Source organism: Piliocolobus tephrosceles, chromosome 10 (assembly GCF_002776525.5).
Source record: "Piliocolobus tephrosceles isolate RC106 chromosome 10, ASM277652v3, whole genome shotgun sequence".
Lineage (NCBI taxonomy): Eukaryota > Metazoa > Chordata > Mammalia > Primates > Cercopithecidae > Piliocolobus > Piliocolobus tephrosceles.
In genome coordinates this window covers 87,066,507-87,094,177 of record NC_045443.1, presented here as the reverse complement: position 1 = coordinate 87,094,177, position 27,671 = coordinate 87,066,507, and the positions used below count along the sequence as shown (strand labels likewise).

The window sequence follows — 27,671 nt, the reverse complement described above, 5'->3', positions numbered from 1 at the left end:
TATCTAATTTTTGTCTCAGGTTCATATTTACAGAGTTCGTGAGCTTGATATAAAAATCAGAATGTCTGTTAATTTACAGTTAAAAAAAAAAAACTGCCTTGGGAAACAGACTCTCAGGTGTTGGCTAAGCACATTCTCTGTAGATTTACCACATGGGAAACCACATTATAATTAGGAGGTTGCTTAGTGAGTATGTAGGCAGAACAAGTGGTATGTTTGGAATGTGTGATGGACTCAGGCTTTTCTAAACTTCTCAAAGACCGATTAGTTACCTCATCTGGCAGTTGGGGGTAATAATATTAAAAAGGGCATTGGGAAGAGTAGGTGAAAGGATCCATGTAGAATATACTGTAAATTGCTAAACACAATGTCTGGCACAGGTGTCCTACTCTTAACTCTGGTAAGTAGTCAACATTTTAATCCCTCAGTTAGGAGACAAATACTGTAACCTCATTGTGAGCTTAGAAAACTCTTCCTTCTAAATACTGCTTGAATGAGAAAGGCCAGATTTTCTTTTCCTCTTCTGATGATTATCCTTTACCTGTGCTTTCATGGTTGACCAACCCATTTCTGACTGTTAAATGCTTTTTTTCTCGCATTGAGTTAAACTGACTCATTCGGTTGACCTAATGTCAGATCTTGAGTCCTGGGCTCCATTTTGCTCTTTTTAGGTTGCTCATTTTGAATGTTCTGCTCAATCCATTTTATTAGATTGAGCTCTATGAAATTGCTGATATGCTACTGATTTTCATCCACAAAAATGACAGTGTCATGTGGCTTAACCTAATATAACGTATAATTATTTTAAATTTTAATTCCTTTCAAATGATCCTAGCAGTTCCTATTCTATGTCAGTTGATGAGGTCTGAGGCCCCCCCAACTTTTTTTTTTTAATGTATAAGGCCCGAACTGTTATTCTTCTTTCCCTGTGATCAGGTTCCAAGAAGGTTCTTCTGTTGTATGCGGGCGTGTGTCTTTTGTGTAGTATATCATTTTTCCTTTTCTCTTTCCATTTAGCTCAGATCAGCATTAACCAGGTGAATGATTACTTGTACTTCCTTAACTGATAGTTTACGTTGTGCATTTATTATTAATTTTTTTGAGTGTTAAGCCAAAGTTTGCTGCTCAGTATGCATTCTGTTTATGATATCCTAGGACATAAGCATTAATTTTAAAATCTTCACAGCTTTGGTAAGGATATTGTGGATTAGTACCAGGATTGGCAGATTTCTTCTGTTGTACTAGAATTTCAGTGTAATGCTGATAGATCAAAGTCAGAATGCCTGTTGGATACTTTGTTCAATACTTGCACGATGGGATCTTTCATACTTCAAACCTCAGCATCTGGCAGTATACCCAGGTAATAAGCCTGCACATGTACTCACTGAATCTAAAATAAAAGTTAAAAAAAAAAAAAAAAAAAAAAAAACAACCACTACAAAGAGTCAGAATGCCTAACAATTGAAAAAAATAAAAACTTTGGTTTTATTTTGTGCACGTAACATCCATTGCATTTAGGAAATAATCTGTATTTATTTCTTTTTTATTTATTTTAAAATGTATTTATTATTTTTATTATTATTTAGAAAAGAATCTGTTGGATTGCTCCTCTGACAGATTAGCTCCTTTTCCCCTCCTGTTTCTGGTTCTTGTCCATTTACAGTATGTCAATTCTACATGATTATATCTGTCTTTAGGTAGATACGTTTCTGTGTTTTCCCCCTGAATATTGTGTCACAAAGAGTTTTCCAATTTCGTATTTAGTTTCCTAGTCATTATTTTTAAATCTCTAAGAATCTTAAACAGTTAATCATCTGATTTTAATTGTGAGAAGAAAACTTTTTTCTCCCCCTGGTGTGTCACACTCCTTTTCTTCTTAAAGTCGACCATTCTGGTTTGGAGATCAGCAGTTATAAAATTATAGATATGTAATACATCCCTCTTGCTTTTTAATTCTTAAATAGTATTTGATGTCATATATAAGGACATCACATTCATATATTGAACTGAATATTTTTGTGTATTTAACAAATATATATTGTGTGCCTTCTATATCACCAAGCTAACTTAAGCATTATATAATGTATGCAAAATAGGAGTTTATTAGAAACAAAATATTACTGTTAATTATTACCATAGTTATTACACTTAATAATATACACTATACAGTTCATTGACTGTTTATTAAGTACCAGGCACTAGCTCTAAGACACTGGGATGATTCTAAGATACTTCATGTGGTAATTCATTTAATCTGCTCAAAAATTATGAGATGGGGTTGATATCCCTATTCTACAAACGAGGAAGCTGAAGCACTATGTAAATTGTTCAGGGTCACTCAGCTGGTACGAGAAAGTGCTGGGAGGAAATCAAAGAAGCTGTTGACCTCTCATCATTCCTAGTTATGATTTCGTGTTAGGTCAGGCATCCTCTGGAGTGCTGAAAAAAATCTTTGCTTCTTTGGGATTGACAGTCTTTTTTGCTGGCACCTGAGATGGGCCTTGCTAAAGGACATCCGTTTGTCTTCAGTATCATTGCCACATATTCTCCAGGTCAGTTAAGTTACCCTGTGTTGAGCAGTTTCTGGGCAAGGTACTGTTGCTGGAGTGGTCACTAGGAGATACAGAAATGAACAAGACCATCCTGCCCTCAGCTTACAGTTTAATCAGGAAGAAAGCTATGTACACAAGAAAATGCAGTACATACTGAATGTGTTAAAGAAGCTTAAAAAGATTATAGAAGCATAGATATATGTATTTTAATTCCATGCCATGGGGTCAGAGTAGAATGAGCATTTTAATTGTTCCTTGAAGAAGTTAATAGAAAGGCAAAGAGAATCAGCTAGCGTTCACTAGGGAAACTCTTTAGTATGACAGTAGGAGACTGTTGCTTGGAACTTGTCCAAAGAGAGAAAAAAGGAGATGGGAAATCTAAGAGCTATATTGGAACAAATGAATAAGAGAAAGGATGCTGATTTGGGACATGGCACTCATACTGAAGCTGTCAGTATCAGTACCTCCTCTGTTGATCTACTACATGTATGATCTGTTGAAAACCTCGTGAGAGGGGAAATGTTTATAGGCTAGATGCTGTGCAGCTTCCATCACCATCTTGAAAGTAATCCTTCCTTATTACCTCCCTGGTTCATTCATTTTACCTTTTGCAGTTGGTAAGAATGGAAACATCTTCTCAAAAGATGGTGCAAATCTCTCTTTAGGCTTATAAAATAATTTCAATTGCCTGTATTAAAAAGTTACCAGAAAGAATTAGGAAGTCAGGAGCTTTTGACAAAAACTGTATGTTTTTTCTCCCTCAGTCCAAAAATAACCCAGAGTTTTGGTTATATTTCTTTTTTATGTGTGTGCTGGTTATCTTATTTTAGTTTTCTGTTAGGAGAGCTTGAGGATTTTAATAACATTAATCTTTTGCAATGTAAATTTTATTCTAATAAATAGTGAAGCAATCTGTTAGCCTCTGTAGGGGCTATAAAAGAGTTGTGACTACTGCGCTGCCCTCAGGAAGCTTAAATTGTAAATGAGAAGATGAAGTTTTAAGAAAACCTCCAGAGGTACAAATAGGTAATGTGTTTTTACATGGTGGCAGCTTTTTTCTGTGTTGCCTTCTTGTTTTCCTGTGTTCAGCTATATTAAACTGTCATTCACACTGCAGTTTTTTAGCCCCTTCTCCAGCCCTGCACTACTCTGCTTTGATTCAGATACATCCCAGACAGTGAAGCTCTTGAAGTCATGTACCTGGCTAACATTTTGTGTTCACCATATCTTTTGTGATGTTCTCTGCAACACTTGTTTGTTTGTTTTGGCTATTCAGATTCTTTTTTTGGTTCCATATGAATCTTAGAATGATTTTTTCTAATTCTGTGAAAAATGGTATTGGTAGTTTGATAGGAATAGCACTGAATCTGTAGATTGCTTTCGGCAGTATGGCCATTTTAACGATACTGATTCTTCCAGTCCATGAGCATGGAATGTTTTTCCATGTGTTTGTATCATCTATGATTTCTTTTAGCAGTGTACAACACTTAATTGTACTTGCTAGTATGCTTGTCTTTCTCCCTCATTTGGACTGTAAACTCTCTGAAGACAGAGCCTTGGACATAGAGTTTACTCAGATACCTTTGGGACTGGTAAGAACTTTGGAGAACAACAACAGGTGTTGGGGGACAGTGATAAGTTTAATATTGGTGATTGCATTTGAAGTACAGCAAGATACTCAAATGGAAATGTCTGTTAACAGAACATCGCCTGGCACTTGATTAAGGTGGTAGATGTAGGCCATAATATGATATGAGTTGCCAAGAGGCCTGTGGAGAGATCCCTGGGTAATACCCTCATTTAAGGTGTGGTAAAGATTTTTAAAGGGGGTGAATGTGAGCAGAGGAGGATGAATTAAGAGACCTGTGAGAATAAGTAAGTGATACAATGGACAGGAGGGAACAGTACTGTCAAATGACACAGAAGTATAGAGGAGGATGAGGATTGATAAAAAGTCTGAGATCATTAATAGATGATAGCTAATAGAAGCATTAATAGAAGATGGCTCTTCATAGTGAGCCATCTTAGTAGTGTGTGGACTGAAGAATGGATCCAGTTTGTCAGGGTCAAGGTGAGAGTGGTCCATTAGGAAGAAGCATTGCGAATAGACCTTTTTAAGAAGTGGGATAAAGGGCGGGGGTTGGGGGGGAAGAATAGCCTGATGGGTTATCAAAATCCAGGAGAGACTTTTTTTTTTTCTGTGGCGGGGAGGTGGACAGAGAAAAATGGTCTTTTATGTAATAGAATGTATCTGAATATTGGCTAGTCTAAGTGAGGAAACCAAGAGAAAGTGGATGGAAGTGGTGGTAGCCTGCAGTAGCAATCAAGGAAGCAAGGTCTTAGAGCAGACTTGAGGACCCTGGAAAGAGCTAGAGTAATTTAAGAAAGTCTTGGAATTGAAAGAGGAACATGACAGGAAGTTAGAGATGTGTCCATGGATCATGTATGACTGAGAAAAAATTGTGATGGAAGTAAGAACTCAATTTTTAAACTTTTACCAACATTGCTCAGCCAGATGGTATGTCTATTCAGGGGTAGCTAATTAACCAGATGGGTGGTAGGAGGATAAAGAGCAAGTGAGACATAAGAGCCAAGCTGGAGTCGCTGACCATTGAGAAGTAAGCATTTTTAGGGAGGCAAGTGTTGATTAGAAAGGATCTTGACTACCTTTGAGCTTGTAGGTCGGAATGTATACACAAGGTTTAGTAGAAGTGAAGAGAAATAAAGTGAGATAAGTTGTTCACTGGAGAGGAAATTTTGAAAATAGAACAATTCCAAGGGATGATAAGTTTTAACTTGTGGCCCTCCCCTTGAATAGCAGGTAGAGAATACAGAGCAAAATCTTAGAATGAAGGTCAGGAATGTGTGAAAGCAGAGTTTGAAGGATCATCATGTTGTGATGGAATGAGTTACAGTTCAGCACATCCCTGTTGCCCATGTTCTTTGCACTTTGGTGAGTTAACCATAAATAAATTCTTGTCTGATATCTTCTTAAAATAGAATTTACCTTAATTTCCAGCCAGATTGTTTAAATGTTTTGTAAAAGTGAATATTGATTTACTGAACTGTTCTTTAATAATCACAGCTGGAAATTGCAAAAGATCATCGACTGTCAAACTGTATAAATAAAAAGAGATAAACAAATGGGAAAGTGCCTTCTTCCCTTAATTCTCTATTCAGTTGGTGAAGAACTGGAATAAATCTTACTGAAATCTAGAGTTTTTAATTAAGAAAACAGAAAGCTCATGTTAAATTTACAGATAAGAGTTATGCCTCTCAATATTGCCAACTTTATTTTTGTGAGCTCTTTTCAGTGACATAATGAGCATCCTGTTTCCTTAAGCATGTAAATGTAGGTTCTTGTGAATTGACAGGATAGAAGCTCTTAAGAACTGAGTAGGCCGACAGAGCAGCTGGTGTGACATTCAAGTGTTCATGTTGCCTTCTAGCTCCTGAACAGAAGGAAAAATACAGTTTTAATTTAGAAATCTCTTCTTTGACTATAGCTGAAAATTTCAACACCAGCGAGACTGGAAAATGATAGAACATTTGGTTCTCATATTTAACTGGAGATATAGTATGTTCTTATATTTGGTAAACTGCACAGGATTATATAAAATTAACTTTATTTTTTGAGCTTTTCAAAAGCTTATTCTACTGGGAAACTTACTGTAAAGATGAAAGGTTTCTAAAATGCCTGAATAGAACAATAGAATAGGAGAAAACAAAGTAGTTTATTTTGTGGGATAGCAAGAGAAGGTAGGTATCTAAAGTTCTCTGTTAAACTTTTAAAAATGTAATACTTTTTAGGTGTTTAAAGTAATTTAACATATGTTCAGAATGTATCAATATGAGTCTCCACATTTTTAAAATAAATTATTTGCAGTGTTTATTTGTGTATTATAAGGCTTAAATGGAAAAATATTAGTATACTTGGTACTAAAAATCAAAACACAGAAATCTAAGTATCAACTCAAGTAATGTTTTTAGAAAGTAGTCTGCTTTCAGTTATCCATGCACATCAAGAATACCATAATAGGCTGGGTGTGGTGGCTCACATCTCTACTCCCAGCACTTTGGGAGGCTGAGGCGAGCGGATCACGAGATCAGGAGATCAAGACCATCCTGACCAACCTGGTGAAACCCCGTCTCTACTAGAAATACAAAAATTAGCTGGGTATGGTTGCTCATGCCTGTAATCCCAACTACTCAGAAGGCTGAGGCATGAGAATCGCTTGAACCCAGGAGGCGGACGTTGCTGTGAGCTGAGATTGTGCCACCGCACTCCGGCCTGGCGACAGAGCGAGACTGTCTCAAAAAAAAAAAAAAAAAAAAAAAATAGCGTAATAAAGAACCATGAGTAATTTGCTTATATTTGTTTGAGGAAACTTTTGGATCAAGGTGACAATTCAGCAGTTTGTTCCCTAGTCAAGGTTGAGGCTACACTTACTGTCAGTAGTGGCTCTCCAGATCAGTAGCATTAGCATCACTGTTACCTGAGAAGTTGTTAGACAGTCTCATGAAGTGTTCCATCAACTGAGTGAGGCTCAGCAATCTGTGTTTTCACAGGTGATTGAGGTGATTCTGGTGCATGCTGAAGTTTAAGAACCACTAATCTCTAGTGTGTTAACTGTTAAATTTGTTCTGGTTTTGGTAAATTTAGAGGGATTGTTTTTTGTTTTGTAAGTACAACCTTGCAAAATTAGACCAACCTCCCAAAAGACAGGTATCATAAACGTTTGGGATAAGATGATACCAACTGACTTGACCATAGACCAAAAATGTCTATAGTTCAAGATACCTGTGTTTGAGATCATTCACATTAAAATTTTATCATATACTCTGCTTAATTAAGTACTCTGTTGGCATGAATGAATAATCTGTACTGAAAATGACAACTATCAAAAGCCAAAATAGTTATCTAACAGCCCCAGGGAGGGAGGCGAGTCACCTATTCTCCTTTGGGCTGGCATATTTCTTTATAGACTAAAGGCTGTGGGAAACAGGAGCTGTGCTTGGGCCTTTAGGATAAGAAAACTGGGTGGTTTTTTTTACACTTTCACTGAGCCAGACTGTTACAGTGTGGTTTCATCATTTTAATTGAATTGTGGAATTCTGAAATATGAGAGAAACAAAATAAATAGGGCCTGTAAATGCACATGCAAATAAATTATTATCAATAAACGAATCTCGTTTCCTCTTACTAAAAACAGATGAAAACAATTTTAAAGGCTGCTGTGCCATCCAACCCCTCCCTACTGACTCCTTTGAAAAAAGGGACAAACAGTGGAAAGTGAAAACAAGCAGCTAGAGATGACAGTGTAGTGGGAATAAGAGTCAAACATCAGAGAAATGAAGGCAGCAGAACATTTCAATAGTCAGAGTGGTTAACAGTAGCAAAGGTTGCTAGTAGGTTAGATTAGGGCTAAATGTGTCCATTAGATTTAAGAACACGAGGGGTCATTGGTCACTTGGAAGAGTAGTTTCAACGTAGCATAAAAGAGGAATCTAGATTTTAATAGGTTGATTTATGAGTGGGAGATAGTGTAGAAACAGCAAATTTTGGAGCGGATGATAGGTATGGAGTTAAGTGTTTTTTTCACCAAATGGTCTTTACTGGGTAAGATTGTTTTTATTATTATTTAGATCTACTTGCCAACTTTATTACCATGTTTATTTGGCAGATTTTTGTTTAGCATAGGTAACCCTAACAAATTATTTTTGAAATAAATGTATTATTTCTTTCAGGCTGTATGAAATATTATAATTCAGTATTATTTCTTTGCATACCCTGAAGAATCTAAGACCCTGGTTAAAAAACATTGCCATGTAGCAGGCGTGTAATTCATTTTAAAATCTGAAATATCCTTTAACTTATTCTGTTGTCTAAAAGGATTTAAAGGAAAGCTATAATATATCTGGCATACCAAGATGGTTTGAAAACTCCTTGAATGCTGTGACTTTCTCTTAACTCATCTAACACCTAACGTATTCTTTTAAACAAAGTGTTAGGAAGTTTTGTTTAGCTCTGCTATTTAAATTGTGGTTGCTTCCATTGTAAAATCTGTTTTTCAAATTTATTTTAGCTTATAGTTCAAGAGTACCTTCTATGTTCCAGACAGTGCTAGAGTTAAAAATGAATGGCGGCTGGGCGCGGTGGCTCAAGCCTGTAATCCCAGCACTTTGGGAGGCCGAGATGGGCGGATCACGAGGTGAGGAGATAGAGACCATCCTGGCGAACACGGTGAAACCCCGTCTCTACTAAAAAAATACAAAAAATTAGCCGGGCGAGGTGGCGGGTGGCTGTAGTCCCAGCTACTCGGGAGGCTGAGGCAGTAGAATGGCGTAAACCTGGGAGGCGGAGCTTGCAGAGCGAGACTCCGTCTCAAAAAAAAAAAAAAATGGCACAGATTCTCCCTTGAGTTACAGTTCATTGGGAAAGACAGAGAGGTAAACAAATCATTGCAGCTGTGTGATAAAAGCTATAATAGAAGAACAAATTAATGCCTTCCTTATTCTAATCTAGTTGTTTCCCACCCTGAGAGATTTGCTAAAGTGTTCATGCCAGGTTTATAACTGACAGCAGCTGTAACTGCTGTAACTTGCCCTTTAAAGTACTGTACTTAGTCTCTGCCTCTGGAAGAGTCCACTAGATAAGTAAGTTACTTAGGGAAGTAGGACTAATTTTAGTCAACACAGACACAGCAGTGGTATTTAGGAGTCCTTTGAAACTAATAAATCAGGCATTTTAGATAATGCTTATTTTCTGCTTTATCAGCTCTATAAAACTAAAATCTTGTTTGGTGAATTTACTCTTGTTTATATGTTATTCTTTACTCATCTAATATAAATTACTTTTCTAAACAAGCAGTATAGGCTTAATGATCTTTTATGTGAGTATGTATGTTTTCTTTAAGCCTCTTAAAAAGTGAAAAATGTGAGTTGAGTAAATTTAAATTTGAGTCATTCCTTGATTTATTTAAAACATTTTAATGAAATAATTTGAATGTACCAAAACTTTGTAGAATAAACTCTCCACCATTCTTAATCTTGTAGTGTCTCTGATATGTATAATAATAGACCATCTGCTCCTTTCACCGTGAGAGTGAGATATTACATGCAAGCACTTATACTTAAGTTTACAGTAAATTATCATGGTTGAAAGACTTCAAATTTTTAGGTGTGAATTGGGTAAAAGGTTATTGTCTTTCTGCAGAAAGTGACTACATCAGAAGGTTGAAAGATCATAGTCTTTTTGTAAGACTGATTTGAGTAATAATAAAACTCCAATCTCGTGTTAAAAAAAAAAAAAACAAACAGATCCTAGTCTCTCTTGATAAGATATGGAGATCAAAGATGGATAAAGCATGGTTTTTTGCCTTTAAATAACTTTTCGGTGTAATGGGCCATAAATTTAGGCTAAGTTATGTAGTATACTATCCAAACCTTCTACAGGACATTTACAGTGCTAAGTTTCAGATTACCCACACTGATTGAGAATCACTGCGGCTATCTAGGAGGACTGGATGGGGTAGGGCTGGATTTTTTAACTCATGAAGTAGCTGTCACTGTCAATAAAATGCCATAGCAACCACAGTGAGAAACAGCTATGTAGGCTAGTTACCGCTCTTGCTGTAACTATGTCTGTGTATAAAGGAAGTGGAATTCATTTTATGTTAAAGAAAAAAACACACACAAAATAAAAAACACACAATGAAAATGGAGATCTCTTGAGTTATTTTTTGAAAACCTGTAGTCAAAAATTATTTTTTAGTTCTTTGTCAGTCAAATGGTGCATCTAATGGTTAGGGTGTCAGTACCAGTTTTAAAGTACAGTGCCAGTTATTTCCCTGAAAGTAGTAGCCTCCTTAAAACTTGTATATTGTTTATCCTGCGATTTTTTTTTTTTTATTATACTTTAAGTTCTAGGGTACATGTGCATAACGTGCAGGTTTGTTACATATGTATACTTGTGCCATGTTGGTGTGCTGCACCCATCAACTCGTCAGCACCCATCAATTCATCATTTATATCAGGTATAACTCCCCAGTGCAATCCCTCCCCCCTCCCCATGATAGGCCCCAGTGTGTGATGTTCCCCTTCCCGAGTCCAAGTGAACTCATTGTTCAGTTCCCACCTATGAGTGAGAACATGCGATGTTTGGTTTTCTCTTCTTGTGATAGTTTGCTAAGAATGATGGTTTCCAGCTGCATCCATGTCCCTACAAAGGACGCAAACTCATCCTTTTTTATGGCTGCATAGTATTCCATGGTGTATATGTGCCACATTTTCTTAATCCAGTCTGTCACTGATGGACATTTGGGTTGATTCCAAGTCTTTGCTATTGTGAATAGTGCCGCAATAAACATACGTGTGCATGTGTCTTTGTTAATTGCAGCTATTTACTCTCATGTTTAATGATTTTGTGAGTATTTAATGCTTGCTTTATTTTATAAGAATCTTTATCCATTTTGGAAGTAGACCATTATGAGTGTTTGGTTTTACTGGCCATAAAATTAACTATTTGGATTTGATCTCCAGCATCCCTTTAGCTGTTAAATTCTAGGATTCTTTACTTTGTGACCATGATTTAACAGAAAAGTCTTTTTAAAATAGTGTTTTATTTTGATTTTGATTTAGTAACTTTTATAAAATGTATACTTGCTTAATCACTCCAAAAAATCAGTAATTACTCTGAGTAAGGTATCATATTAGTAGTATATTTGGGTCCAGGGAATAAGCTCTAATTGTGTACAGTTTATGTCAAAGTTGATATTAATTTATGAGGTGGTACACATTGACTTCTAAATACCAAAGAACTAAAAATTTGAAACTTAAAACTTCATATTCTCGTTAAATGAATGAAAATAAAGTGTCTTTTTCTTTAGAAGATTTTTTTAAAAACCCTAAATCAATAATTTGTGTTCATATAGAACCAGTCATGGATTAAGACCCTTTGTAAATACTAGTTTTGGATTTAAATACTTTACTGAGACATGTAGTAAAACTAATCAAAATTTGACTTAACATTTAAATTATTCCAGTATATCAAATCGTATACTGATTCTCTTTTCCTCTAGGTTTAAAAATCTTTTTTTTTTTTTTTTTTTTTTTTTATTGAGACAGAGTCTCGCTCTGTCACCCAGGCTGGAGTGCAGTGGCGCCATCTCAGCTCACTGCAAGCTCCGCCTCCCGGGTTCACGCCATTCTCCTGCCTCAGCCTCCCCCAATTAGCTGGGACTACAGGCGCCCGCCACCAAGCCTGGCTAATTTTTTGTGTCTTTTAGTAGAGACGGGGTTTCACCATGTTAGCCAGGATGGTTTCGATATCCTGACATCATAATCCGCCCGCCTCAGTCTCCCAAAGTGCTGAGAGTACAGGCGTGAGCCACCGCGCCCGGCTGAGTCTGGATAACTTTCACACAACTTTTCCTTGATCTGTAAAGTGACCTTATGAAGGAAGGAATTGATTGAAATTATATTATTAACCAACCTGTCTCTTTATGAGTTCTACTAACTCCTAGGATATAATCATCCTTTTGTCTTTTTCTAAGGCCCTACCCATTCACAGTAAAGATTATATGTCAGTAAAAATCCACCTTGTTGTTCTTTTTGAATATTGTAACCATTTTTGCCCGACTCCAGTCTTCAGCTACCTGTGTGTGTGTGTGTGTGTGTGTGTGTTTTGTAATACCTCAAAGACTACCAACAGTAGTTTGTTCAGAGACAACCTTTATTCTGGGCTAAATTTTGTAAGCCAGGAGGCCTATATGTGCTTTCTTTAAAATCTCCCTCTTCTTGCGCCTCAGCTTCCACTTAACTTTTTTTCTTACACTTTTCAAATAGAAGATAAAATTCTTTTAGAGAACAAAGAGAAGCAAAATAGATGTTCTGCTTTCTGTTATATATCAGTCCCAAAGAGCGTTTGTCTCACTTGATTGTCATGTTGTAGCTAACAAGTGAAAAGCAAAACTTTTTTATTGTCCTTAGTATTTTTGTCAATCAGCCAAGTAGAAGAATGGAAGAGTAAAGAAGCAAATAGTAAAAGGAGCTATAGATGATCTAGAAATAGACAACAACCTGCTGTATAATTTGCAGGATATTGGTAATTCAAATAGGTCCACTTTGGGAAAGTGGCTCATTTGCATTTGGTGCTTTTGTCTGGACTTCCTTTAAACAGCGAGGGAATTGAGCATGATTAATAATCATGTGCTTATCAAAGCTCTGTGTCTTGCAAAGTAATAGAAAACTCAACCCTGGAAGGGCATTTATTGACAAATTACGGAAAAGATCAGTGATAGGACAAACTTTAGTCACTGATTGACCCAGGGGCTCAACTGATGTCCAGGATTGACAAGCACATGCTCACTCGCTCACTCTCTCTCTCTGCTCCACGTGCTGTCTATTGGATCCATTTTCAGAGACTTTCCCCTTGTGGTATCAGATGCCCACAGTAGCTCTTCATGTGTCTCTCAGATTTAAGTTCAATTAGAATAAACAAGTCTCTGCCCCAGAGTCACAGCAGAAGTCTTGTTACCACCCATTGGCTCTTGGTAGGTCACATGCACATTCCAGAACTGATGATCAGCATGACTGCTGGGGATATCTGGGAATGGGCATGGAACTCTGCTCAGACTCTGTTGAGCATTGGGGAAGCACAGATTCCTAAATGAAAAGTGAGGCTGTAGCTGAAAGATAGGGAAAGGGATGCTGAGGTGGCAAATAGCAAATACGACAGTGGTCCTTCAGTTCTGATTTATTGTATAAATGGGTACATTTGGTATTATTTCACGATTTTGTGACCTACGAAAACTTCCATTTTGACCTATTAAATGTGAAGATGTAAAGTGGAGGCTGTTTAGTGGATATAGGTTCCAGTCTTAGCTGTGTTACGTATCCCTGTTGTTGAGGAATTCAGAGGCATTCAATGAATAACATTCTTTTCCCCTGCTTGAATTCTGTGAAAAGACAAATTGGCGTATAGGAATAAAAAAAAAAAAAAATCAGTTTTATTACTTATGAAAGCGGGAATGGATGACTTGGTTTTTGTGTGACAACAACAAGGCTCTAGTATTGAACCCAGAGCTAAGTTATTATTTACCTCCACTCCAGTGGGCTTTTAAACCTTGGGGTCTGCCCCTAAGAATTTAAACTAGAATACATGAGTCCTATAGATATCTGGCTCCTCACAGAATGCAGAGGTGAAGAAGCTACATATGTCTAGTTTCTCTAGGAAAATATCTTACCAGGCAGGTCATTTCACATCCATGATGATTGATGGGGTAGCAGGCCAGGAGTTGTTGAGGAAAATTCCTCTTTGTGGAAACCAGAGGACAGATGAACAAACATGCCCTCAACACACAGACTTATCTTAATTATATTATTTGTTAAATAATAATCTGTTTTAAGGTTAGTGTGATGTTCAGGCCAACAGACTCTGGATATAGAAACCTAAGGAGATTATCAAATAACCACCCTCTCCAGTTTTTCAAGTTGGATTATTATAATAATTGATGTGTGCGTAGGAGGGAACTCACTTTGCCTAGGAGATGAGTAAAATTGGTAATAATTAGACAACCATAAGGATCTATGAAGTGGGAGGAAGCAGGCATTGCAAGAAAATGTCTTGCAGAATCTATAACTATCACATCTTTGCAAATTTAACCTAAGGCAAGCAAACTTTTCTCACCTAGCCATCCTCAACTCACTGATATGAATTCTAAGTTTTTAGCCCATTCTCCAGTTGAGTTGTTCTCACAAGTGTGCTCCCTAGACTGATAGCATCAACTTCACCCCAAAAATTGTTAGAAATGCAGATTATTGAGCCCCACCTTAATCTACCTGAATCTAAAAATGCTTGAGGTGTGGGGCCCAGCAATCTAACCAATTGTCCGGGTGATTCTGATGTATGCGGAAGTATGAGGACCATATACCATGATTACAGACATCTTCATAACAGTTTCATAGCTGAAGATTTATTGCATTGACCATTCTAATCTTTTCTAGTTCTAATCATCAAACATTTAAAAAATATTTTTGAGTGCAGGTAGATTGCTTCAGGTGGAAAGAAGTTGAGTCTGTAAAATGGAGCGAGAGAGTCATGAGCAGTGGGGCTGCATTTTCATCTTGTAGGTTTAGATTTAGTGGCATGATGCCTATTTCAAAAACTAAATGTAGCAGCGGAATACTCAGGGCATTGTATGTGTGAGATAATAGAAATTAGAATGAGGAAGAACCAAGGGATTAGTGATTCTAATTTGCGTAGAAGAACTTGAAGATCAGGAAGAAAGGGGGTTATATACAGAAGAGACTTTTCAAAGGTAGAATTAACTTAGTAACAGACTGAAGCCGGAAAGGATGGAATCAAAGATGATTTAAGATTCCTAGCTAGGCTGGTAAGTATAATGGTGGTGGCAGAGCTGTTAAATGAGTGAATGAGATGAGTCCATCGTTGGGCATGTTAACTTTGAGGTGGTTGTATGGAGAAGAAAGCTTATCTTTAGTCAGATTAGAATAATAGGAGGAGTTGAAAGTATGATGAAGAAATAAATGTAATGCATGTATTCATTCCTTAGACTTTTACTGAGTGTCTACCATGTATCTGGTACAGTTTTAGGTTCTCAAGATGTAAAAATGGACAAACTGTACCCTCAGAACTAGTACTGTAGATGGAGGGAAAAAAATAACATATAAACAAATGAACAAGATAAATTTAGGTAATAAGACTGGGCAAGGAAAACAAAAGAGTAGAGAATTTCTTTAGATGGGGTGGTCAAAGGAAGACCTGAGGTGGTGACATGTGACAAGTCATATAGAGTATAGTTTTTGACAGCCAAAAGATGGTAGAGTCACAGAGTGGCCAATGAGAATTACAGGAAATAATAATATTAAAGGATCTGTTATGCTTTTTGTCCTTTCAGACGCTATTCCATATGAAAGATTTGCAGAGAGAAATCCAAGTATAATGTTAAAAGGAACTTGGGCTTGGAGACAGTCCACCTCAGACATTTCAGCCATTTGTTAGCTGGGCAGAAAACTCACTTTCTTGAAGTCTGCTCTTCTCAGTAGAAGAAGAAGGAGTCATACTTCATGGGATTAAATTGTAATGATTGAGAGAATGAATTTAAAACAACTAGCATAGTGCTTGGAACGATAACACTAATGCTGAGTGGATCATAAAATTCAGTCATGTGAAGTGCAGTTTCATTTAATGTTATAATCTAATGTCTTTTGATACACAATTTATTTAAAAGTTGTACTTTGATCTGTTATGCAAAACACTTTAAAAGCACAAGACTGAAGTTCAAAAATATTTATATTATTAAATAATGTACTTTAGCTACCGGATGACGTTTAGAAAATATGCTTATGTGCATAATACTCTATTAACTTTTAAATATTTTCTTCTTACAGATGTGTACATCTCATGATTGATACGGAGAAACTAGTCATGGGCCAAAGGTCAAGATACTTCTCTGGGAAATGTTGCTGCTGATGCTGCTTTACAAAGTCATACAATGAGTGTTTGGTGTAAGAAAGATTTTCATATTTAAAAGATTTTCATCTTGGAAATACATCAAGTGAAAATTAAATTCTTTTGGGAAACATTTTCCTTCTGATATATTATACTTGTAATGGGCGACATGGCAAACAACTCAGTTGCTTACAGTGGTGTGAAAAACTCTTTGAAGGAAGCTAATCATGATGGAGACTTTGGAATTACGCTCGCAGAGCTGCGGGCTCTCATGGAGCTCAGGTCCACAGATGCATTACGAAAAATACAGGAAAGCTATGGAGATGTCTATGGAATTTGCACCAAATTGAAAACATCTCCCAATGAAGGTGAGTTTTATTATGCTTGTTTTTGGTTCTTTGTGCAGAGAGTTCTATATATTTGGCTTAAAAATAAGCATGCTTATATTATCTTGGTGATTGAATGATTATGACATAATTATAGTGACATTAAAAATGGGTTATCAGATTAGTACAGGTAAAGTATTTTTATATTAACATATATGTTGCAAATTAATTTATATGTTTTAGATTGGCGGGATGAAATATTTTGTTCCATTATACATACTACTGCTGCCTGTTTATGACAAAAAGATTGTCTTCCCTTTGAACTATAAAGGATGGAACCAGGCTTGGATGCCTCCCAGGGATTTGGTGGAAATAAACTCTCAGATCACTATCCTTCATTTTGCTGGGTGGCTTAAAATAGTTGTCACTGTCAGTAGCTGATTGAGTTGGTTTTAGCTTATGAGGCTTAACCTAACCTTTAATAATTAGCTCAGGAGTTCCTAAAGCAAATGAACTAGATTAGACGGAAGTTAGTTTTTCACCTAACAGACATTTCTTTTAATAAAACTAGTTTTCAGTCTTTGAATTATGTTGAATATCCTTGTTTTCACAGAAGCCTTTGGTTTCATAAATTTGTATTTGTGGCAGATTTTCTTTTTGAAAATCAAAAAGGAAAATTCATTATAACTTTCTGGCATTATGGTCTTTGAAATGATTTCAGAAGATTGCCTTTTATAAATTAATCAGATTGAACATAAAATTAAGGTTAGGACATTTCAGGAAAGCATTTCCAAATTGTAAAGGCAGAGTTGGGAAGGGACACTTAAGAGGATGAATGGGGATTACAATTTATTTTATTTTATTTTATTTTATTTTAGTTTAGTTTAGTTTAGTTTAGTTTAGTTTAGTTTATTTATTTATTTTTTTTGAGACGGAGTCTGGCTCTGTCGCCCAGGCTGGAGTGCAGTGGCCAGATCTCAGCTCACTGCAAGCTTCGCCTCCCGGGTTTACGCCATTCTCCTGCCTCAGCCTCCCGAGTAGCTGGGACTACAGGCGCCCGCCACTACGCCCGGCTAGTTTTTTGTATTTTTTTAAGTAGAGACGGGGTTTCACCGTGTTAGCCAGGATGGTCTCGATCTCCTGACCTCGTGATCCGCCCGTCTCGGCCTCCCACAGTGCTGGGATTACAGGCTTGAGCCACCGCGCCCGGCCTACAATTTATTTTATTAAAGATGAGAAATTATTAATGTAAAATTTTAATGTATATTAGTATATATTCCAAAGCCAATTCTAGAGAAATTAAGCAAAAGTATTTTTCTTCATTTCCTGAAACATTTTATGCCATGCTATTGCTTAGATGATATTTAATGTAATAGCAAAATGGCTTTTACAAAATTAAGTAACTTTAAATTATATTTTAAAATTATTTAAAACCTTTGTAACCTATGTAATTCATTGTGAATTGTTAATTATTTTAATGATAGGTAGTTACTTTGATTTCTCTGAAGTAACATGATCTTGAGGAAGCCAGAGTCAGTATTCACACGTGTCTCAACAGGGCTTCTTTAGACTATTTGGAATACGTTCTTTTCCTGCAAGACCTGTTAACTCTTCAAGGTTTTCTGGATCTTTTCAAATTGGAACCACTAGAAGCATCAGCTTCTTAGTTATACCTTAGATATGTTATACCATTTTAATGTAGTTGGGTTTGATTACTACAAGATCAATCCCAACTATTAATACATTAAGATGGTGTTGCGTATCTAAGGTATAACTAAGAGTATCAGGAACAGTTCCCATGGACTTGAATAGACAGTAATTTGACAAAATTGATTGCATACCTAAGGTATAACTAAGAGTATCAGAAACAGTTCCCATGGACTTGAATAGACAGTAATTTGACAAAATTGATTGCATACCTAAGGTATAACTAAGAGTATCAGAAACAGTTCCCATGGACTTGAATAGACAGTAATTTGACAAAATTTGAAGCTTGTTCATTATGCAAACTGACTTTGAGATATTATAACATCTTAGAGATTTGTACATTAGTATGTTGTTCTCAGCTGGTAGATCTGTTAATTCAGCTTAACCATTACAATCTCATGGTTTTATCATCAAGTTGATAGGGGACACTAACAGTAAGGAGCCCTCAATAGAACAACATAGTTTGTTTATAAAAGCAATATTGAGCTTTAGTTTCAAATCTTCACTCAACTGTACTTCCGCCTAACCTGTACTTCCCCTAACCCTAACTAGCATTTCTCTGTTAATCAAAGTTCTTGTCTTCTGATAACTGAATACCCCACCACTTGAAAATGAGAATGCCTTCTCGTTTTTATAGACATGATTTCTCATTAGTTTGCACTAAGTTTCTTTCATGCTATTATTTGGAGCGGTGCCTTTTAAATTGGTTTAATTAGTGAAGTTAAGTTAACTGAAAATTTTGCATCTAGTACAGTGGTTTTTAAAATTTGAGAAGGGGATAGTTATGTACCCTTTTGACAGTATGTTGGAAGCTATGGATAATCTCTAGAAATACCCACTTACCACTCAAAATTCTATGTGAATTGTTGCTGCTTTGGGCTATTAGATAAATTCATGCATTATTATCCCCTTTAATTCGTAGAAAGTGTTTGCTTATGTTCTTCCTAGTACTGTGAATTTAATATTTGCTAAAATTTGTATAAACTATTGTCCTCACTGTTTATATATACACAATTTGTTTTTTTGAAATGATCTTTTAAAAATAATGTGAAGCAAGCCATTTTAAGCATTATACTTATATTTACAGTTGAAAATACAAATGAAAACAGCAGTGAGGTGGCTCACACCTGTAATCCCAACACTTTGAAAGGCCAAGGCAGGAGGATTGCTTGAACCTAGAAGTTCAGGACTGGCCTGGGCAATATAGCAAAACCCCATCTCTGCAAATAAAAAGATTAACCACTGTGGTGGCACATGCATCTCTGCTATTCAGGAGGCTGAGGCAGGAGGATCACTTGAGCCCAGGAGTTTGAGGCTGCAGTGAGCTATGATTGCACCACTGCACTCCAGCGTGGGTAACAGAGGGAGACTCTGTCTCAAAAAAACAGCAGCAGCCTTCAATAGAATGTTATTTCCAAAGAATCTTCATAGTTTTAGTTTAACTTAGTAGAAATAATTCACTCAGAAACATTTTGTCACTGATCAAGCATACAAATGTTAATAAATGAAACATGACCAGGAATAAGCAATTAGGAGTTTGTATGTCCAAGGAAATGAACTAGACAGCAAGTACTCTTTTGTTAGAATAACCTGTTTATAGTCAGGGAAAGTGAGAATTACAATGATTCTTCAAAGTACATGAATTTCAATTAGGTAAAACTGAAGTTGTCTTACCTGTCCCTTTAGTTAATTCATTTATTGATGACGTATACTTTCTTCAGACTTAGGATATTGATTGTCCTGTGTTTTATATACTTCCCCTAAAAAAGGTGGTGGGGCCTGGCAGTTACTGGAAGGCAATTGTTGGTGTATAATTAAATCATCACAATTTTAGAGACTTTATGTAAGAATATGTGCATCTTAGAATTGCTGAAATTTTGTAGTATTTTTTAGTATCTGCCATGCAGTAGGCATTTTTCTAGGCCCTGGGTATATATCCATGAATAAAACAAATATCTCTGCCTAATTTTCACATGTTCACATGGGGAGACAGTTCACAAGACAACTAAATGAAATGTGTAGTGTGTTGGCGATACATGTTTTTAAAAAAATGAGTGGAGAAGGGAAATCAGAAATATTGGGGGTGTCAATATTGGATTTCTGTAAATTATGGAGGAACAACCCAAGACATTTCTTAGGCAATAACCACAAAAATGATAGGTTATCCTTATGATGGATAACACTTTTTGTGCCAGATTGGCTATTAGCACTTGAAAATATTAAAATAAGTAAATATTTTAACAAGTTTATCTTTTTTACAGCCAAAGAACCCTCAGCACAAAAAAGTTAAACAGTTTACCCAGAGTCTCACTCTGGCTCCAGTCTTATTCTGGCTTCAGAGACCATGCTTTAACCACCTCATTGTGTGTTGCATGTTACAAAAGTTCAGTTCACTTAGCTTGTAAAAGAGTTGCAATATGAAGAAAGAGGTAGCTCAGTCTTCTCAATAGTAATTTTTGATAGGGAAAAAATATTTTGGAATTACATGGTAAAAAAAAATTTGGTTTAAAGTTCTGCTTATCAATTTGTTCTTTATTTAAAAAACATACCCTGGCCAAATATGGTGGCTCACACCTGTAATCTTAGCATTTTGGGAGGCTGAGGTGGGAGGATCATTTGAACCTAGGAGTTTGAGACCAGCCTGGGCAACATTTAAAAAATAAGGTAAAAAAAAAAAAAAATGAGCCAGGAGTGGTGACACACGCCTGTGGTTCCAGCTACTCAGGAGGCTGAGGTGGAAGGATCGCTTGAGTGTGGGAGGATCGTCTGAGTCAAGGCTGCAGTGAGCCATGTGTGATCCCACAAAAGAGTGAGACCCTGTCTCAAGAACAAAAAGAATGCACTATTCAATAAATTGTATTTATGTGATTCCTTTTTGTCTTGCCCATTTATCACTTGTTTTCTAACAATATGTTTTGAAGAATATCATATGCATATCATATGCATATGATACTGGTCAATAGGAAGTGTTTTGACCAGATGTAATTTTCATATTAAAAACTTCCCAGTGGTTCTGATTAACCATCCTAACTCCTAAAGAAATTGGAAATATAAATTGCAAGGTGAATTGGAATGGAGGCTTGTAACTTCATATTTTTGGCTCTCTTAGGGAAAGCATCTGTCTTATAGTCCTCAAAATCCAAGAATGCACTTTTATACCAAAATAACCTGCTTCTAACATCCTAACTGCATAAAATTACCTTCACAGTTTTTTTTTTTCTTCTGTATCTTTGTTGTTTTCCTGCATTGACTTTCTTATTCATATTCTAAATCACATTCCTTGATCCTTATATTTTTACACTAGCTTTTGGTATATCTTTCATCTCTTCGTGGTCCTGTGTTATCTATGTTATATTTTATATTGGACGGTAGACTTTTTGATCATAGGGTTTCTCGTATACAGGCCTCGAGTCCTAGGATCTTGTTTGTTATTCAGAGTTCTACATTAAAAAAGGAATTCATGTTTTTAAATGAATTCATAAAAATTAAAGGCAGGTGCCAAGTGGTATTCTGTAAGAGGCATGGCTTCATGGACTTGTAAAGGGCAAGAAAGCAAATGAGACACTAAGCTTTTAAGTGATGGTTGCTGAAATTAGGTCCAGGATTTTCTGCTGAGCTTTAGTTTTGAAAGCCCAAAACACACACAACCTGGAGTGTTGATGGTTGCTTGTCAATCTCCCCCACCAAACTACGAGCTCTTTGAGGGCGAGTGGTAGGGAAAGGCATCCTGAGTCATTTCCCTTTGTATTCCTAGTGCACAGTGACATAGTAGGCATTTGGGAAAGAATGTGTAAGTTTGACTTGAGAACAGTGTCTCTTAAATTTGTAGTTAGGGAAGGGATCGCCTCCTCTTTTGAAATTGTGAAAATCATGAGAATATTAGATTGTTTCCCAAGAAGAATAAACATAAACGTAAATTTTTATGTACTTTCTTGGTCTGCACGTTTTCCTGTGTCCCTCACTTAGAAAAGTCAGGTTGGCTGCTTCTATAGATCCACCATGATGCAGACTGTGTTAGTCCATTTGTGCACTGCTATAAAGAAATACCTGAGTCAGGGTAATTTATTTAAAAAAAAGAGGTTTAATTGGCCTCATGGTTCTGCAAGGCTGTACAGGAAGCATGGCATCAGCATTTGCTTGGCTTCTGGTGAGGCCTCAGGGAGCTTTTACTCATGGCAGAAGGTAAAGTGGAAGCAGGCACATCATATGGTGAGAAAGGGATCAAGAGAAAAAAGGGGGAGGTCCCAGACGCTTTTAAACAACCAGATCTCATGTGACCTAACTGAGCAAGAACTCACTTATCACCAAGGGGATGATGCTAAACTGTCCATGAGAAATCTGCCCCCATGATCTAATCACTTACCGCTAGACCCCACCTCCAACATTTGGATTCACATTTCAACATGATATTTGGAGGGAACAGACATCCAAACCATATTATTCCACCCCTGGCCTCCCACCCCCCTCAAATCTCATGTCTTTCTCACATTTCAAAATACAATCATGCTTTCTCAATAGTGTCCCAGAGTTTTAACTAATTCCAGTATTAATTTAAAAGTTCAAAGTCCAGAATCTCATCTGGAGATGAGTTCCTTCCATTTGTGAGCCTGTGAGATCAGGAAAAAGCTATTTACTCCTAGATGCAGTCAAGGTACAGGCATTGGGTATACCTTCCCATTTCAAAAGGGAAAAATCAGCCAAAAGAAAGGAGCAGAAGACTCCACAAGTCTGAAACCCAGCAGGACAGTCAATAAAGTTCCAAAACAATCTTCTTTGACTGCATATTCTGCATCTAGGGCACACTGATACAAAGGGTGCAGTCCCAAGGCCTTGGGCAGCTCCGCCTCTGTGGCTTTATAAGGTAGGTGCAGCCCCTGTGGCTCTCTCTTAGGTTATAGTTGAGTGATTGAGGCTTTTCTAGGGTTAGGATGCAAACTGTCAGTGGCTCTACCATTCTAGGATCTAGAAAACAATGGCCCCCTTCCCACAGCTCCACTTGGCAGTGCCCTGGTGGGGCTCATTCTGGGGGCTCCAACCCTACAATTCCGCTTGGCACTGCCCTAGTAGAGTTTCACTGTGGGGGAGTTTCTCTGTGCCTAGGGCCAGAGCCCCTCTTGTGGCACCAAGGCTTTCTGATATTTCCTTTGAAATCCAGGGGAAAACTGCCAAGCCTCCGCCACACTTGCGTTCTGAGTATCTGCAAACTTAATACCACATAGAAATTGCCAAGGCTTATGGCTTGCGCCCTCCAGAGCTGTGGCCCAAGCTGTTCATGGGACCCTTTGAGCGACGGCTGGAGCCAGAGCAGCCAGGATGCAGGCAGCAGTGTCCTGAAGCTAAGCAGGACAGCTGCACCCTGGGCCTAGCCCTTGAAAGCATTCTTTCCACCTAGACTGCTGGGCCTGTGATGGGAGGGTCTGTCCCAAAGATCTCTGAAGTGCCTTTGAGGCCTTTTTCTCATTGCCTTATCTGTTAGCACTCAACTCTTTTAGTCATGCTAATCTCTCTAGAAAGTGACTGTACCACAGCCCACTTGTTTTCCTTCTCTACCACAGGGCTAGGCTGCAGATTTTCCAAACTTCTACCCTCTGCTTCACTTTTAATTATAAGTTCCAACTTCAGGTCATTCCTTTGCTCCTGCATCTAATAGTAGGCTGTTAGAATCAGACATGCCAGTTCCTGAATGTTTTGCTGTTGAAAAAAGTCTTCTGCTAGATATCCTAGGTCATTTACTCTTAAGTTCAAACTTCCACAGATCCCTCAGGCATGGACACAATACAGCCAAGTTCTTTGCTAAGGCATAACAAGGGTGACCCTTGTTCCAGTTCCTAATAAGTTTCTGATTTCCATCTGAGAACTTGTCAGCCTGGACTTCAGTGTTTATATCTGTGTCAGCGTTTTGGTCACAACCATTTAACCAGTCTTTAAGAAGTTTCCAGACTTTCCCTCATCTCCCTGTCTTCTTCTGAGCCCTCCAAACTCTTCCAGCCTCTGCCTGTTACCCAGCTACAAAGCTGCTTCCACTTTTTAAGGTGTCTTTATAGCAGTGCCCCACACCTCAGTACCAATTTTCTGTGTGTGTTCATTTTTGTATTGCTTTAAAGAAATACTTGAGACTGGGTAACTTATAAAGAAAAGAGATTTAATTGGCTCACAGTTCTGCAGGCTATACAGGAAGCATGGCACTGGCATCTGCCTGGCTTCTGGGGACGTCTCAGAGTGCTTTTACTCATGGCAGAAGGTGAAGCAGGAGCAGGCACGTTACATGAGAGCAGGAGTGAGAGAAGGAGGAGTTCCCAGACTCTTAACCAGATCTTGCATGAATCTACTGAGCAAGAACTCACTTATTACCAAGGGGATGACGCTAAACCATTCATGAAGGATTCACCCCCATGATCCAATGACCCCCACTAGGCCCCACCTCTAACATTTGGAATCACATTTCAACATGAGATTTGGAAGGGATAAACATCTTTACCATATCACAGACAGGCATACATGTACATGTAATATAAACACAGACACATATACATATGATATATGCACAAATACTGACAAAATTTCTAGTACAGAATTTGTTAAGACTGTAGTATGTGCTGTGTGTTAACTGAGATTGTCAGTTAAATCTACCTTCATCCAACATTCCAGTAAATTCCCCCCACTTTATTTCCTAAATTGGGACATAATTTTATTAGTCCCTGCAATTGGGATGCTACATTTTCTTGTAAAACCTTAAGATCTTAATATAAATGATATTTTATTTTATAGTATGTTCTTTTCAAATATAAAGACAGTACTTCTGAGCTATTATCTAGTCATAGAATAAATACAGACTTTTATTACTCCTAACAGTGATGGAGTCAGACCCCAAAAGCGTACAATTCTGAGGCTACTTTTGATGTGTTTTGGTTGTATTTTCTCTTTGTGAAGCTAACTGGGCCATAAAAAGATCAATTCCATGCATGACCTTGGCCTCATTGCCACTACTCTACAATTAACTGAGCCAATTAGGCAGAAGATTTCTCATTATATGTTTTATAAGTTATTCCTAATAATTTGGTATCATTTATATTTTTTAAAACTAGGATCAGTAATTTCTTTGCCATTTCTACTAGCTTAGCTGTATCTCATACTTTACTTTCTCCCTTCTTACAGTAGAAGCCTCTTCTTAGATCTGCATTAGACAAACATTGCAGCCCTGAATTCCATGGCCTCTGGCCTCTTCGAAGGCTTACCTGTGGTATTACCCTTCGTCTCCTGTATTATCAGTGTTGTCTTCTCCACTTGATCATTGTCATTAAGTCACTTGTCTTAATGTCTGTCACCTACTTTTAAAAAACAAAATGCAAATAAAACCCATTTGAACTCATCTTTACTGATTTATTTCTGCCCACTGGATCACACTCTTGGAAAAAGTTATCTATACTTACTGTCGCCACTTGCTCATTCCCACTCTCTGTTCAGCTCTTTTCTAATCAGACTTTCTTCCACACCAGTGCACTGGAATATTCCTTACAAGGTTATCAGCCTCTATCTAGTGAAAGAAAGTGTTCCATTCTCTGGTCTGTTACTCAGCCTTTTAACATCATTTGCCATAGTCAGCCACATCATCTTTTTAAAACCTCTTTTCGTCTCTGGGCTTCTGTAGTAGTACCTGAACATGTTTTGTTTTGTTCTGTTCCCCCCTCCCCTGCCTTCCTTGCCTCCCTCACTGGCTGTTTCTTCTTGGGTGCCTTGCACTCCTCTTGCCCTATTTGAACATCAGTGTTGGGTGCTCCAACGCTGTAGCCTCAGCCTAGCTCCCTTCTTATCTGCTTTAACTTTCTGAGAGCTCTCATTGGGCTTGTGGCTCCAGAATCAATATAATTGATGACTCTGGCTCAGACTTCTCCTTGAGTTCTGAATATGGAGAACCAGCTGTCTACTAGACTTGTTTTGTTTAAATCTGTGAAACGGAACCATTAACTCCTCCCTGCCCTTTCCTCCTAATTCTTCAATTCTCAAAATCGCCTGTCTTGGAATATGACTACCATCCACCCACTTAAGTGCTTGGAGACCCCGCCCCCTCGCAAAACAAGCAAACAAACAAACAAACAAAAAAAACCTTCTTTTCCTTTCATCCTACATCTAATCCTTAAGTACGTTGTCTGATCTCCTTCCAAAATACCTGGCAAATCCACTTATCCCCTTCTGCCTCCACTTCTAAAACCGAAATTCAGACACCATCATCTATACTTTATAAGCAGCAGCCTCCCAACTGGCCTTTTTCCTTCACTCTTGCTCTCTTCAGTTTCCTTCAGATAGCAATTTATGTGATTTTTCTAAAATCCAGAGTAGTTACCACTACTCTGCTTTAATGGTTTTCACTGCACTTTAAGGTGAGAATGCCGTTCTCCTCTCCCTAGCCCCCATGTTCTTACCTTTGGTCACTTTTTCCATTTTGACCCTCTCTTCTTTACTCCTGGGTCACTGGGTTTTAGCTACAGTGGCTTTGCTTCTGGCTAGTAAATCTTCTAATCTTGTTTTGATCTCTGGGCCTTTGTATTTGCTTTTGCGCTACTGGGAATGTTCTGCTCGAAAGTCTTCTCACGCTTGACCCCTGGAGGTTCAGACTGAAGCCAAATGTTAGCTCCTTAGAAAGACTAAAGTAGCCCAGTAAGAGAGTTCTAGTGGCCCTTTTTTATTGTCTTCATTGTACTTGTCTGTAGTTATTTTAATTGTCTACTGTCTACCTCCAGGATAGTATAAACTTACTGAATGTTCTTGTTCACACTGATTCCTCAGCATATAGAACAATCCCTAGAAGTAGTAAACATTCAGTAAATATCTATTGGGAAATAGACTGTTGTTACAAAACTGTTCATTTTATTATATTTAGATTGTGTAAGTTTATTATTAATAGAAATTAATTGTCCCCCAAATTGAATTAATTCATTACTTTAGTGTTCAGTTTATAATTTGTGTTCCACTTAAGAGTTGGCCTGTTTATGATTTATGAACTGTGTATACCTTCTCTTTTGGTTCTTCAAAACAACCTTGTAAGTTTGACCAGCTGATATTAGTGACTTCCCTTGACCCCCAAAGAGTTAAGTGATTTGCACAAGATTTCAGTAGGTAAACTGGAACCTAGGTCTTCTGCTTCCTGTACTAGATGGTTTTATTGGTGTGGTGTCCTAGGTGTGTGCTTTTGTGTGTGTTGGTAGTTTAGAGGAATTATAATAGCATTTAAGACCTTTACTTCCCATACTCTCTTCAAGATATGTTTTAAAGCTATCTTAAGCTCTGTGACTGTTCTTTTCAGTGGTAACAAAATATTGGTCCCTGTTATAACCAATATAAGTTAAGATTTGGCCAATTATTTTTTAGTGATGATAATTATTAGGTGTTACAGGTATGTCATATGTATTCAGTAAATGGTAGTCTTTTATACACTGTGAGTTAGGCTGATACAACCACTATCTCCATTTTTTTTTTCTTTTTGCTAATAAGAGCATTCAAACACAAGACAAGACAAACCTACCCATAGACTAATCTCATCCTTATTACTGCAGTCCTTTGCTGCCTTGCTTTCCATTGACTCTGTCTGAAAGATTAGAGCTCTTTGGAAGTTTT

The 27,671-nt window shown here is 37.4% G+C and overlaps 1 protein-coding gene across 2 annotated transcripts in view; it reads left to right on the top strand.

Annotated features, from left to right (window-relative positions):
• The window catches only part of ATP2B1 (ATPase plasma membrane Ca2+ transporting 1), a 119,112-nt gene that overhangs the window by 35,063 nt on the left and 56,378 nt on the right, over window positions 1–27,671 (top strand). For both annotated transcript variants that reach the window (XM_023221990.3, XM_023222075.3), the window contains exon 2: window positions 15,966–16,394. In XM_023221990.3, coding sequence (XP_023077758.1) covers window positions 16,187–16,394 — 208 coding nt within the window. In that variant the 5' untranslated portion in view covers window positions 15,966–16,186. The remainder of the gene's footprint in view (window positions 1–15,965; window positions 16,395–27,671) is intronic.